Below are 15,182 nucleotides of genomic sequence, written 5' to 3'. Positions count from 1 at the left end.
TCTCTCCTAACTTCTGTCAGTTTGCTGGCAATCTTTGATGTTCCTTGTCTTGTAGACCCTCAGTGTCTGCCTTCATCTTCACGTGTTGTTCTGTCTGTATGTGTGTGTTCCAAATTTGTCCTTTTCATTAAGGACCCGAGTCACTGAATTAGGGAGCCACACCACTACAGAGACCTCATCTTCGTTACATCTACAACCACCTCATTTCCAAAAGAGGTCACATTCTGAGGTGTTCGAGTTAGGATGTCAAATATTCAAAAACATGAATGGGGGGGCACAATTCACCCCATAACAGGCCTTGAAGAAGGTGCCATAGCAGATGTGGCCTCTCTCAACTTTCCTACAGCCCCAGGTCCCCGACTGAGCCCAGAGGAGGTGCCAGCAGGCCCCAGTCCTTGTGTGAAACATCTCCCTTCCCTGCCTCCCCAGAGTCTCACACACACACACACACACACACACACACACCTGCCTGGCACTCCCACCTGGGCACACAGAGGGAGGCTGCAGAGGCACATCTGGGGCTGCTTGGGCTGAAGCGGGCAGATGGGGCAATACCACCTACTGTCATATACTCTCAGTCACCTTCAGCTTTTAGTTTAAATTGGTATTGAACAGGTAAAGTACTACCATGGTTCAAAGAAGCGTGTCCAAGCCCACCTTGTGAAGAGCCTAGCCCCACCTGTCCCCGGACATCCAGCACCCCTCCCTGGAGGCAGCCCATGTCCGCAGTGTCCCTCCTACCCTCCCAAGGGTGCTCTGTGCACATGCTTCGTGCACATACAGTTAAGAGTTACCTTACATTTCCAATGTTTCGAGCACAATAGTAATCCATAGTATCTTAATTTATCTAGACAGCCCTCTGTTAATGGGCATTTAGTTTATTTCAAAAAGTACACTGCTGTCAACAGTTGTCCCCACTATTACATTTGTGTACTCACTCTCTCTCTCACTCACAATGCTCCACAGGAAATTGAAAAATGAAGGTTGAAATAAGGTTACCAAAAAAAATGATAGCTTTGAAATTTACAGGTAACAAATTAACTCTAAACACACATACACACACACAAATGCAATATAATTTACAGGTAACAAATTAACTCTAAACACACATACACACACACAAATGCAATATAATTGTACTATCACAAGACAATTGAAGGCTGTATAAGTTATACTGATTCATCCTGTAGTATCGGGGTGGTGATAGGGTGTACTCTGTGACTGTCCAGTTTGGGTACAGCGTCTCCCTAGAACGTGATATGCAGACAGGAGGCCTCCCTGAGCTGAGTAGCCTGGTCTATTCATTTGGGAGAAAACCAGGCTGAACAGGCACGACTGAGCTGACATGCCCAAGGGCACTAGCAGATGGGGCCCGTGCAGGGCAACAAGCCAGGCAGCTGAGTGATGTCCGTTTGTGAGGTGACGCGCTGGCCAGAGAAGGGCTTAAGCCAGGGAGATTGCTGAACCTGACATCCTGGGTTCAGCAATAGGAGCCAGGGACAAAGGCGGGGGGACCAGGAAGGCTCCTAACCCTTGGGTGGTGAGGCGCTTGGGACATCGAGCTCCAAATCTGGACCAGATACATATAGGGTGTCTGCACCTTGGTTCCAGCCAGAGGGCTGAGGGCAGAAGGATAAATCTGAATAAAGACTTAGCTGGAATTTGACTCAGAGGAGCGAGCTTTGGGTTTGTTCTTCATTCACAAATACAAATGCCAACTGTGTGCAGGCATGCATTCTAGGCACTAGGGATTCAGGGGTGAGGAAAACGGATGGAGTCCCCTGTTATGGGATTTAAAAACAAACAACCAGTTTATATTTACAACAGCCAAAAAGTGGTAGAAAGGAAAAACGACTGGAAGCTTTGAGCAGATGGCAAAGGATAATTTAAATGAAAAAACGGTGATCAGGGAAGGCCTCTAGGTGGTGGTGACACTTGATACCTACACTAACATCCTAAAGGACAAAAAAGGAGAACATCTTTGTTGAGATGACTGGAAGTGTTTAAGCAGGGAGAATGCCTAGTTTCTGTTTTGTATGACTTTTATGACTAGAGGTACCATTCCCTGTGATACAGACGGAAGAACTGACCCACAGTGATGCAAAGTAGAGAAGACACTGAGAGGCCTTGGCCAAGCAGAAGAGCCAGCCAAAGCCCAGAGCAGACTCCAAGTCTTTCTAGTCAGGGCTAATAGGTGCAGGGGCTGCAGGTCATGCCCTCAATTTTGCCCCCATACCCTCTGCACCCTACACCAACAGCCAGCTCGGGGAGACCTGGCCTGCTTCCGGTCCCTCCATTTCTGGGGCTCCTGACATCCTGGCTGGAACCTAGATGAGCCTAATGGGAGCCAAGCGGGTGCTGTTCATTGAGTGGCTGAATTTATTTCCCAAGAGGCCAGGCTGTGGACACTAGGATGAGGGAGGGGAGAGGCCATCCCCTGCTTAAGAAGCCTCTCTCACCAGGTACAAGTGCTGAGCAGACAGGTGTGCTGCCCTTGAAGCCCACATTTCCCATGCTGGGAGCATCAAAGGAGAGTATGGGGTCCCGAGAGACTTCTGAACCAGATAGATGCCCAGGCCTCTGTGTGGCTGTGGAGGTGCATTAAAGCCAGATACAGAGGTTGAATTTGGCAACTTTAAAATTATGATTTTAAGTGACCCATGCTTCATCTGGGGAGCTGCAATACCGGCCATTTGAAGCCCACCCTGGTGGCCACATAAACTATGTGTCAAGTACTGTTCTTTTTTTTTTTTCATTTTTCTGAAGCTGGAAACAGGGAGAGACAGTCAGACAGACTCCCGCATGCGCCCGACCGGGATCCACCCGGCACGCCCACCATGGGGCCACGCTCTGCCCACCAGGGGGCGATGCTCTGCCCATCCTGGGCGTCGCCATGTTGCGACCAGAGCCACTCTAGCACCTGAGGCAGAGGCCACAGAGCCATCCCCAGCGCCCGGGCCATCCTTGCTCCAATGGAGCCTCGGCTGCAGGAGGGGAAGAGAGAGACAGAGAGGAAAGCGCGGCGGAGGGGTGGAGAAGCAAATGGGCGCTTCCCCTGTGTGCCCTGGCTGGGAATCGAACCCGGGTCCTCCGCACGCTAGGCCGACGCTCTACCGCTGAGCCAACCGGCCAGGGCTCAAGTACTGTTCTTAAGCCACAGTCACTCAGTTACTTGACTGATGTTTACTGAGCACCGACTGTCTTTCAGGAACTGTGTCACACTGGGGGTGCAGAGGTCAGTGAGACAGAGGGGGTGCCCGCTCTCAGAGAGCAGTCTAACACAGAAGTTGAACCCGTTGACTCCCACCAGGAGAGTTCCAGTTTCTTCACATTCTCGCTCAGACTTGTCACTCTCTCTCTTACTGTTACCATCCTAGTAAGTGTGAAGCGATACACTGTCATGGTTTTGATTTACATCTCTCTAGTGACGAATGATATTGAGCATCTTGTCATGTGCTTATTTGCCATTTGTGTGCCTTTGGGAAAATGTCTATTTAAATCCTTTGCTCATTTTTGAGTTGAGGTGTTTGGTTTCGATTATTGTTGTTGAGTTTTAGGAGTTTTCTATATATCCTGGATAGTGGTCTCTTGTCAAAGACTTCTTTAAATGTCTGGCTCCCAAAAGAATGAAGAAGGAAGGTCCTACCTCTTTAAACCCCCGTTGACAGACATGGCAGGTAAGTCACTCCAGCTTTTGGGGATTGAAATAATGACCAGCCTCAGTGCAGACCCTCAGCAGTCAAACACATAGCCCCAGTTTGTGGTTGCTCTCCCCACTGAGGCTACTCTAGAGGCTGGTGGCCAGGATTTCCCAGCCCCTTCACCACCTCTCCTCTGAGTGTTCAACTAGACTCCAGAGTTCCTATTTGGGATTCTGACAGTTCCTGCCAGCGCCACGGTTGTTTTGGTGAAGAGATCGATTCCTGGGTCTTCTTACTCTTCCATCTCCCATGATATCACTGTTGTTACTGTATTCTTTTAGATGCCATTATAAATGAAATTGCTTTTTTGTGTGTGTGACAGGGGAGGAATATTATTCAGCCTTCAAAAAGAAGGAATTTTTTTTTTTTTAATTTTTCTGAAGCTGGAAAGGGGGAGAGACAAACAGACTCCCGCATGCGTCTGACAGGGATCCACCCGGCACGCCCACCAGGGGGCGACGCTCTGCCCCTCCAGGGCGTCACTCTGTTGCGACCAGAGCCACTCTAGCGCCTGGGGCAGAGGCCAAGGAGCCATCCCCAGCACCCGGGCCATCTTTGCTCCAATGGAGCCTTGGCTGCGGGAGGGGAAGAGAGAGACAGAGAGGAAGGAGAGGGGGAGGGGTGGAGAAGCAGATGGGAGCTTCTCCTGTGTGCCCTGGCCGGGAATCGAACCCAGGACTTCTGCATGCCAGGCCGACGCTCTACCACTGAGCCAACCAGCCAGGGCCAAAGAAGGAAATTTTGACATGTGCTACAACATGGTTGGATGTTGAGGACAGGGCTCTGTGGGGTGTGGGATGGGTGTGCTATCACAAGCCTCAAAGAGCGCCAGGCAGACCGGCAGGCTCACGACACTAGCTGTGTTTAGCTGGGGCCACACAAATACACAGAGAAGGTGGGAGGAGGATGGGTGTGAGCACACATGTGTGCTTGTGTGTATACTGATGTCTGTGTGACATGTATGTCATGGTATGGCTTATGATCGAGGGTAGAATCTCCTCTCTCCACACTTACCAAGGAAAGAGGATAGCATTGTGTTTCTGAAGGTCTGAGGGGGATTCACAGAGAGGCTCAGAGAGGGAGGAAGAGAAGCCAGTGTTTGGCACTGATGAGCCAGGTTTCTTGAGCAAGAGGGAAGGCAGGGGAGACAGAGGCAAGGGTGAGCATGCCCTGCTTCTAGGCTGGCTCCCTGCTGCCTCCCACTTGGGCAGGTTGGCAGTTGCTGGGATTTCAATGGCAAACAGCCTGATTCAGGGCCCTCTCCTGCCCTCCTGCAAAGCCCAAGGTGGGCGGGGCAGACTGAGTGCCTGGGGCGGAGTTGCCTGCAGGGATAAGGCGGGCGACCAAGCAGAGCCCTGCAAGTCTGGGACGGGTCCTGCCCCGAGGGGAGGGTCGTGAAGGAATGTTCACATCCCTCCAGGGACACCTTTGCCCTTGCCAAGTCATCAAGTATTTTGACTAGGTACCAAGGACGCTGTAGGCACAGCTGACTTTTCTAGTGCTGTAACAAAATTAAACACCCTTATAAGGTTTAGATTCTAGGCCAGTGGTAGTGAACCTGGTCCCTGCCACTCACTAGTGGGCATTCTAGCTTTCATGATGGGCGGCAGCGGAGCAACCAAAGTATAAATAAAAAGACAGATTTAACTATAGGAAGTTGTTTTATTGTAAAGCCAGTAGCCAGGGCTGCCACTATCAAAGCAGCCCGGCCCATGCAGGTTCGCATTGGATTCGGACAGTCAGTAAAGAAACAACGGAGCCAAAAGCTGATAGGCCATTTTCTTTAATTCTAGCTTGCACCCGGCGGGCAAGTAAAAATACACACTGGGCTCCAAAACCCACTCACATTCAGTGCTCACAAAGCCACTGACTTATCCGAGTTTCCTAGAATCAAAGGTTTCTAGCTCACCAGACTTATTCACCTCTGTTCCCCATCTCCTTCCTTATCCCAGATACAAACTCTGCACAAACTGGCTTCTCACTCAGCACTCCGCCATCTTGACTGCTTCTCCTGGCCACATGGCCTCTTTCTGCTCTCTGCTCTGCTCCCTCTGCTCTCTCATGCTAATCATCCCAGGAACCAAGAGAGCAAGCTCCTGTTCTGCCCCTATTTTATAGTGTAGAAATCCAAACCTTTAATCCAATATACAAAATAGGGAAGTCTCTAATACAAAGTTACTTCTCTGAGGCATGATTGGATTGTACCGCCCCACATCAAAAAGGGTGGGAAAGACCTAATCCCAAAACCAAGCCCCAGGCTACAACGATCCTGCCTGCCCACAGAGACACACATTAATTTCACCTGGGCAACGCCATCTTTAACAAAGTGAGCATAATATATTTTATCTGCCCAACAATCCACCCCTATGCTCACTTTACTATTCACAATCTACATCACCAGCATCCCCGTGCAAGGAAATTAGGCACATTACACAAATTACAACAACATGGCAAATCATACAATTTCAACAATTACAAAGGTACACTTCACCAGTCTCAGCACTTTGCCCAAAGCGCAAAATGTCCTCGGCCTTCTTTCTAGCCACTGGAAAAGCTTCCCTGGGTAAGGGAGTGCTTCCAGCAAAGCCACCCCCCACCCCCATCAGGGTATTTCACATTGCCCAAAATCCATAATCCGTAAGTCCATCCAACAAAGGAGCCAATGCCCACTCCAGTTGTAGTCCAGGAAATCAGTCCATACACATGAGACCTTAGCCACCCCCCTCATCCCTGCCGTCCTGGCAGGTCTTACACTGTCCCAAAGAGGGGCACATGGCAATGGCAGTCAGCATTTCCATCTCTGCTCCAGAGATGGTGTTCAGCCCTATGTCCCAAAATCGCAGACCTACCGGGGCCGCAGTAGGTGCTCCTTCCAGCTGGGCTTCCATCTTATGGAGACTGCGGATTGCAACTCCAGCCCGATTCTCCTCATCCTCCAAAGAGGAACTGAAAACACCAGCTCCCACTGTCGGGCTTGCAGCCCTGGGCCCGGCCTCAGCCCAGGCCTCAGCCCCGGCCCTGGCTCTGGCCTCCCGCCGCTGCTGGCTCTCCACAACATCCAGGGCAATCTGCAACTCACGAACCTGTGAATCCTCCTCCAGCAGCTGCTCCATTTCCAGGTGAACCTCGCAAACCTGGTCGGCCTCCTCCTCCAGCATTTCCTCCAGCTCCAGGGTCAGCATCGGTTTCTCCTGCGTTTGCTCCAGCTCCTTCCGCTGCTCGGTTTACAGGTCCCAGGCAGCCTCTTCCACAGAGCTCTCAGTTGCCTCACGCATGGCTGTAAAAGTCAGCCAGCCTACGGTCCCCAAAAGGACAGCCATGGGGAACCATAACACTAGCCAGTCCTCTACTCCACCACTCAAAAGTGGTAGTGGCTCCATACCGAACTGTATTGAATCCTGCCTCAGACTACGCCAAATGTAAAGCCAGCAGCCAGGGCCAGAGCTGCTATCACAGCAGCCACCCGGCCCATGCAGGTTCACATTGGATTCGAACAGTTGGTAAAGAAACAATGGAGCCAAAAGCTGATAGGCCATTTTCTTTAATTCTAGCTTGCACCCGGCGGGCAAGTAAAAACACACACTGGGCTCCAAAACCCACTCACATTCAGTGCTCACAAAGCCACTGACTTATCCGAGTTTCCTAGAATCAAAGGTTTCTAGCTCACCAGCCTTATTCTCCTCAGTTCCCCATCTCCTTCCTTCTCCAGCATCAAACTGCACAAACTGGCCTCTCACTCAGCACTCTGCCATCTTGGCTGCTTCTCCTGGCCACATGGCCTCTTTCTGCTCTCTGCTCTGCTCCCTCTGCTCTCTCATGCTAATCATCCCAGGAACCAAGAGAGCAAGCTCCTGTTCTGCCCCTATTTTATAGTGTAGAAATCCAAACCTTTAATCCAATATACAAAATAGGGAAGTCTCTAATACAAAGTCACTTCTCTGAGGCATGATGGGATTGTACCACCCCACATCAAAAAGGGTGGGAAAGGCTTAATCCCAAAACCAAGCCCCAGGCTACAACGATCCTGCCTGCCCACAGAGACACACATTAATTTCACCTGGGCAACGCCATCTTTAACAAAGTGAGCATAATATATTTTATCTGCCCAACATTTATAAAGATTTATTCTGCCAAACTTAGCGAAAATCTGACATAAAGTACTTGGTAAGTAATTATTATTATATGCTTGAACTTGCTGTAACTCTGCTTTATAAATTTTATAAAGTAAAGTTACTTCCCTACTTTATAAATCACCATGACTGTGGAACCGGTGGCCGGTTAGAAAATTTTACTACTAACAGAGATACAACAGTGGGCGGTAGGTATAAAAAGGTTGACTCCCCTGGGCTAGGAGGAGAAGACAGAAAGTGAGCAACGCCCAGCTGACTCACACGCTTTCAGACAAGGAGAGAGGGGCTGAGAGTCGAGTGAATCCAGGTGGTGTCGACTGGGCTGTCTGTGGTGGCATGTCCGGCAGACCCTTCTGTGTGGGCAGCAGCTGAGAGAGACAGAGCCCTCTGTACAAAGGGCCAAAGGAGGTGCATTCCAGACAGAGGAACAGCCAGTGGGAAGGTGCTGGGGCAGGATTTGTGGGGCCTGTGTGAGGACCCCAAGGAGACTGAGCGGCTGGAACAGAGGGAGGGAAAGGAGGTGGTAGAAGAGAGGACAGAGAGGTCTCAGCGAGCTTAGCTCAGGCCCTGGGGAGGAGGGGGGCGTCCTCGCTGCCTCTGCCCTCAGGCTGGGATGCCGGGTCTCATTCACTCAGAGGTGGTAGAAGAGGGGACAGAGAGGTCTCAGCAAGCTCAGCTCAGGCCCTGGGGAGGAGGGGGGCGTCCTCGCTGCCTCTGCCCTCAGGCTGGGATGCCGGGTCTCATTCACTCAGAGGTGGTAGAAGAGGGGACAGAGAGGTCTCAGCGAGCTTAGCTCAGGCCCTGGGGAGGAGGGGGGCGTCCTCGCTGCCTCTGCCCTCAGGCTGGGATGCCGGGTCTCATTCACTTGAGGTGCTGGAGATATAGCTGTGTCTGTACACCTTCCTGCTCCATGCTCTTTAAAGCTCGCTGAGTCCCAGAGGGAAAGAGAAGAATGACTGAAAATGGGGCCCCATTGAAGTGGCTGCCCGTCCTGCAGCTGGAGGCCACAGCCTCAAGGGTGCAGAGAAGATGGCTCTGAGGAGCGGGGTGGGGAGAAACAGCTGGGCTTGGGGGAGCAGGGCAGCGGCAGGCCTGAGGAAGCTCGTCAGAGAGCGGGCACCGCCTTGGTGTCCCCGCCACGAGCAGCAAACCCTGCGCTGTGCTATGCTGCCTGCTGGGGGGGGGGGGGGGGGACACACCTGATCTCCCACCGTTCCGGGATGCGGGGGACTCACTTTTTATGAGGATATTTTGCATCCAGTTTATCTTTTTCCTGTTTCTCCTGAAGAATTATCGTAAAATTAAGTTTGTGTTTTAAAAATGTCATTATTTGAAAATGTTTAATTTTGCTAAAGCACTAGAAAAAGAAGTATTATTTTTGTTGCGTTTAACCTTCAGATCAGGAATGCCTTTTAAAGCAGGACACAAAATGTCAAAGCATTTCCTTAACCAAACAGTAAAAGGTCTTGTAAAGAAAAGATATGATAGCCTGACCAGGCGGTGGTGCAGTGGACAGAGCGTCGGACTGGGATGCAGAGGACCCAGGTTCGAGACCCCAAGGTCACCAGCTTGAGCGCGGGCTCATCTGGTTTGAGCAAAAGCTCACTAGCTTGGACCCAAGGTCGCTGGCTCTAGCAAGGGGTTACTCAGTCTGCGGAAGGCCCGCAGTCAAGGCACATATGAGAAAGCAGTCAATGAACAACTAAGGTGTCTCAAGGAAAAACTAATGATTGATGCTTCTCATCTCTCTCTGTTCCTGTCTGTCTGTCCCTATCTATCCCGCTCTCTGACTCTCTCTGTCTCTGTTTAAAAAAATAAATAAAATAAATATATATATTTATATATATAGATAGATAGATATAGATATATATATATACATATATATAATGTCCTTTAGGTTTATCCATGTCTTAGCATGTAAGCTGAAGCATGTTTAATGAAAACTAGTGGTATCTAAGAATGTTTATATATAAAATACCTCTGAGTAGATACACAAGAATCTGTCTGGCAGTAAGGGCTTCAGGTAAGTATTATCATAGAAAGACATCATATCAACATATCAAACCTACATTGTTAGAAAAACTTTCTATGTATGTGCATTGCTTGTTCAATTAACAAAAAATTAAATTCCATTAGGGTTTTGGCTTATTTTTTTTATGTTGGTCTATTTAAGTTACAGTGGTATCTTCTGATTTTTATATGGTTAATTAAAGGTTACTCCCTGAAAATTTAATCATGTATTCACTAAGAAAGATAGTTAAAAAATAATAAAGATTCAGTAACTTGTGCCTCTGAGTTTTTCACAGGCCTCACCACTCCTTACAGCCTCCTTCTCCTTTACCAGTAGATATGCTGCCTGGTCCTATGTCCCAACCTTCCTGCCGTTCCCACAGGACTTCTTTTTTCCCCGGTCTCTGCACACCCCATGACTCATTGGCTCAGGGCCTGGCCCTTGGCGATTTCCACCCCATCTCCCAGCCCTCACTCTCGCTCCATCATCCCAGGTCACCCGCCCCTACACTGATCCAAGAGGAGCCACTCCCTGAACTTTCCACCACAGCGCCTCCTTGTGTTCCCCAGCAACCCCCACCCCGCCTGCCCCCTAAGGTGGCTGCCCTCCCAGACTGGCAGAGACTGGGGTCTCCAGGTTCCAAAAGATTCCTGAATTGCGGTGGGAGGAAGGAGAAGGCCCAGTGCCTCCTTCCCTGTGGGTACCAGCTGAAGAGAGAGCAAGGAAGTGGGAGTCTTGGGTTTCCTGGTATAACCCGGACGGACCCTGGGTGGCTCGCAGCAGGAGCGCTCAGGGCAGGAGGAAGGAGTGCAGGCCCACGGTCTCCCTGGACATCCTGCGTGGCTGTTCAGGGGCAGATGGAAGGGTATGAGAGGGAAGGCACACTATCACCTTCTGGGTACGGGTACATGTGCTAGGCACTTCTGTGTCCATTTTCTTGCATAATTCTAACAACTTCCCAAGAAAGTCAGCATGATTATCTCAGATATGGAAACTGAGGCTCAGAGAAGTTGTGTGACTTGCCAAGCCCACTCAGCAGGCGGGTGAGAGCGTGGAGCTGGAGCCCTACAGTGCTGCTTAGTCTCTCCCCGTCCTCACACTATCTCCACAGCTATCACAAAATACGTCATTTGCTGTGCCCTCACTTTGTGTCTCCCCAGAGAACAGCCTGAAACCCACAGACAAACCCACAGACAACAGTTCTCCAATCACTGAAGAGGAAAACAAACAGAGGAAGAAAGGCAAAGGTAGCTCTGGGAGTGGGGAGCTGGGTCCCCAGTGGGGGGCACTCTCCCCCTCAGCACCAGGTGCCTTCAGGCCTCGTCTCAGGTGTACAGGGCAGAGGGAAATGCTTCCATTTCCATTAGGAAGTGAGGTACTGAGACCTGAGAAACAGAAGCAGAAACAAAGTAGGATATGTTTCCTGTGGTAAGGGACATGTGGGAGGCAGTCCACACTTCCCTGAGGCTCCACCAACAGCGGTTCTACAAAATCAGACAGGGGATCATACCCTAAGTCTTTCTCCTCTGCTATCTTCATCTGTAGGGCTTTCAACCACAGGTGGTCACATGACCACAAAATGGCTGCTGCGGCTCTAGCCATCACATCTCATCTCATTCCAGACAGGGAGAAAGACCAAAGAGAAGGGCAAAATTACCCACCCACCAACTCAACCCTACCTGGGAAAAGATATTTCCCTGAAGCTCCACCCAACAATTTCTGACTACATTTTATTTGCCATAGGGCCATCAGCATCTGCTATACGAAGTATAGCTTTTCAGCTAGGCACATGGCTGCTACCTATTAGAAAGAAGAAGGGAGGCAACTAGGTGCAAGTAACTCGGCCCCTGAGCCCTTGCTCCCCGACCCTGGGTTACTCCACACCCTGGCTTCCCCGACCTGCCCCTGCTTCTGCACTGCCCCCACCCATCCCTGAGACCCTTGGGCTTACAGGCCAGTCTGGTCCTTCCACGGAGCTGTGCAGCTGTGAGCATGTTCCCTGTGCCTGTCCTTCGCAGGCCAAGCGCCCGCCCCTCATCCCGCCCTGCCCCTGCCTCCTTTCTTTTAATTATTAAAATCCAAACCTGCCCAGAAGTAGAGACTAAAGGCCTGTGGACTCACATGCTATCACCGGTGAGACAGTAGACAAGGTTTTGCCACATTGGCTTCATCTATCCCTTTTCTCCTTGTCTTTTCAGTCTTTGCCAAAATATGTTAAACTGATAAGAACAGACAGTACACTTGATCTTAGCCAAAAAGCCAAGAAGTGACATTTGCCAAAATATTTTAAAGTAAAAACCAGACATGTCAGTTCATCTCTACATACCTCAATGTATATTTTTCAAAAATAGGGACTTTTTTTTTATAAGTCCACAATGACATTAACCAGACAATCATCAGATTTAGCCAATTATCTAAGAAATGGCTCCCTCAAGATGTGTTTTCATAGTGATTCAAATAGGATGTGAACATCTGCAGTCTCTGTTAACCCAGCACAGCCACTCTCCCACATCTGTTCATTTTCCATGCCTTGAGGTTTTATTTTGGGGTTTTTTTGTTTTGTTTTGTTTTGTTTTTGTTTTTTGAGTGAAAGAAACAGATAGGAAGGGAGAGAGATGAGAAGCATCAACTCATAGTTGCGGCACCTTAGTTGTTCACTGATTGCTTCTCGTATGTGCCTTGATCAGGGAGCTCCAGCTCTGCCAATGACCCCTTGCTTAAGCCAGTGACCTTGGGCTCAAGCCAGTGACCATGGGGTCATGTCTATGATCCCATGCTCAAGCCAGAGACCCCGTGCTCAAACTGGTGAGCCTGCGCCCAAGCCGGCGACCTCAGGGTTTCAAAACTGGGTCCTCCCAGGCCAACGCTCTATCCACCGCACCACCACCTGCTCAGGCCATGCCTTGAGTTTTGAAAAATGGTGATATCCTATAGAATGTCCTTGGTGATGTGTCTGCTTCCTGGTGTTGTCCCTATAACTCTTTGTTACCCATATTTTCTTTAAGGGGATACTACATGTTCGATAGGATGGATCCATGTTCCACTTTGCCCACAGACTCCTTCCTCCATAGGCTATGTGCTTCCTATCGTCTGTCATAGGAAGCCCACGTGGCCACCTTCCTCACTGTCGGCCACGCTGCAATAGTAGGGTCACGTGGCTACCACCTGACTGTCCATCACAGATCCCCATCAGCCATTCACCCAATAGTTTGTCCCACTTGTGCTGAACTGACTGTTAAATTAAAGGTGAAGAGTCTGGGTTTGGATTTGTTTTGTCTTTTACTGAGATATAATTCATACACAGTGCAAGGAACAAATCTCAACTATACAGTTTGATAAGTTTTGACAAACGTATACAACTTCTACCCTCCACTCATCCACTGTCTAGAACATTTTCATTTGCTCAATTCCCTTTCCTCCAAAGATGGCCAATGTTCTACCATCATAGAATCATTTTATTTGTTCTTGAAACTTACATACATGGAATCATTCTGTGTTCTTTTAGTCTGCCTTCCTTCGCTCGACATCACTTCTGTGAGACACACGGAACAGGAGTCCCTTTTGCGTTGTTGCTATGTGTACTCTGTTGTACACGCAGGCAAACAATGTATTATTCTTCCTAGGGGAAGTGAACATTTGGGTTTATGGTTTTCAGCCACTACAAAGAATGGTGCTATGAATCTTCTTGCACAGGCTATGTTGGGGGCACGGCGCCCATGGCCCCTGGGTATATACAAAGGAGAGGAGTTAGGAACATGTGTTTAACGTTAATAAATATACTTGGACAGTTTTCCAGGGCAGTTATACCAAGGTGTGAGTTCCAGTTGCTCCATGTCTTCTCCAACCCTTGGCACTTTGTTGATCCTTTTAATACTACATGGTCATTTGGAATGTAATAGTATCTCATGTTCCCTGGTAACCAACGATGGTGACTACAGTACCTCTTAAATGGGCCATTGATGATTCTATGTTGTGAAATGCCTGTTCCTGTCTACTGCTCACTTTTCTACAGGGTTGTCTGTCTCATTTTAATGATTTCTAAGAACTCTTTACATATTCCAGATATAAGTACTGCAAATACTTACCCCACGCTCTGTGGATTGCATTTTTACTTTCTTGGTGGTGATTTTTAGTGAACAAGAGTTCTTGATTTTAAGGTAGTTCAATTTTTAATGATTATTTCCTCATAATTAGTACATTTTGTGCCGTTTTAAAACTATTTTCTGACCCCTAACAAATCATTAAGATTTCTGTTTACTGTATCATCTGTAAGTTTTCATTTAATTCCACAGTAAGATTTATAAACCATTCTAGTTGATCTAATTGTAACCATTTTGTTTGTAGATTTTGGATTTTCTGCTATACAATTATGTCACCCTGCATGACATTATTTTCTCTTCCTTTCCAATCTGATATGCTTTGTTTCTTTTTCTAACCTTGCCACAACATTGAATAGAAGTGCAAAGATGGCATCCGTGCCTTGTTCCTGACCTTGGTTGGGGGGAGGCATTCAATATTTATTAGAGCTTTCTTATACATGCTTGTTTTTATTTCCAATTGCTGCTGTAAAAAATTAGCCACAAACTCAGTGGCTAAAAACAACGCAAATATATTATCTTACACCTTTAGAGGTCAGCAGTCTAAAATGAATCTGACAGGGCTAGCATCAAGGTGTCCCGGAGCTGCGTTCGTCCTGGTGGCTCTGGAAGAGAAGCCCTTTTCTTGCCTTTTCCGGCTTCTAGAGGCCGCCTACATTGCTTGGCTTGTGGCCCTTTCCTCCTCCTCCAAAACAAGCAGTGTAGGCAGCGTTTTCCAATGTCTATGACATCACTCCAACTTCTGTTTCTCTCATCAAACCTCCTCCTGCTGCTTCTGACCCTCCTGCCCCCCTTTTATAAGGACCCTTGTGGTTAAATTGAGCACCCCATCCGGATAATCCCAGATCATCTGTGTCCCCATCTCCAAGTCCTCATCACATCTCCAAAGCCCTCTTTACCATGGAAGAGGACAAAGTCACAGGCTTGGGGAATTCAGGGACACTCCTCAGTCCACCCCACTTCCCTTTATCAGACTGAGGAAGCCCCCTCTGTTCCTAGGTTGCTAAGACTTTTATTCAAAATAAGTTTTTAATATTATCAGATACTTTTACTGCATCTATTTAAACGACCATATTATTTTCTCTCTCATTCTGCTATGGGGTAGTCGACATTAATTGATTTATAAATGTCAAACTGTGCATTTCTGGGGTGGTTTGCTTCAAGTGATTGTCGTTCTTGGTTGTGGGCTCATCTTCACATTAACATCCTGATTATCTTGGTACTAAATCTTCCTACTCACTTG

At 48.6% G+C, this 15,182-nt stretch overlaps 1 protein-coding gene and 1 pseudogene across 1 annotated transcript in view; one reads left to right on the top strand and one right to left on the bottom strand.

Annotated features, from left to right (window-relative positions):
* CFAP100 (cilia and flagella associated protein 100) overlaps nt 1-15,182 on the top strand; it is a 49,961-nt gene that overhangs the window by 1,784 nt on the left and 32,995 nt on the right. The window contains exon 3 of the mRNA XM_066246767.1: nt 11,003-11,089. Within this exon, the coding sequence (XP_066102864.1) occupies nt 11,003-11,089 (87 nt within the window). The remainder of the gene's footprint in view (nt 1-11,002; nt 11,090-15,182) is intronic.
* On the bottom strand, nt 11,954-12,113 carry LOC136315855 (U2 spliceosomal RNA; annotated as a pseudogene).

Source organism: Saccopteryx bilineata, chromosome 11, assembly GCF_036850765.1.
Source record: "Saccopteryx bilineata isolate mSacBil1 chromosome 11, mSacBil1_pri_phased_curated, whole genome shotgun sequence".
In the NCBI taxonomy this organism is placed as follows: domain Eukaryota; kingdom Metazoa; phylum Chordata; class Mammalia; order Chiroptera; family Emballonuridae; genus Saccopteryx; species Saccopteryx bilineata.
The sequence above is the reverse complement of the archived record's forward strand: the minus strand, read 5'-3'. Positions and strand labels throughout refer to the sequence as shown.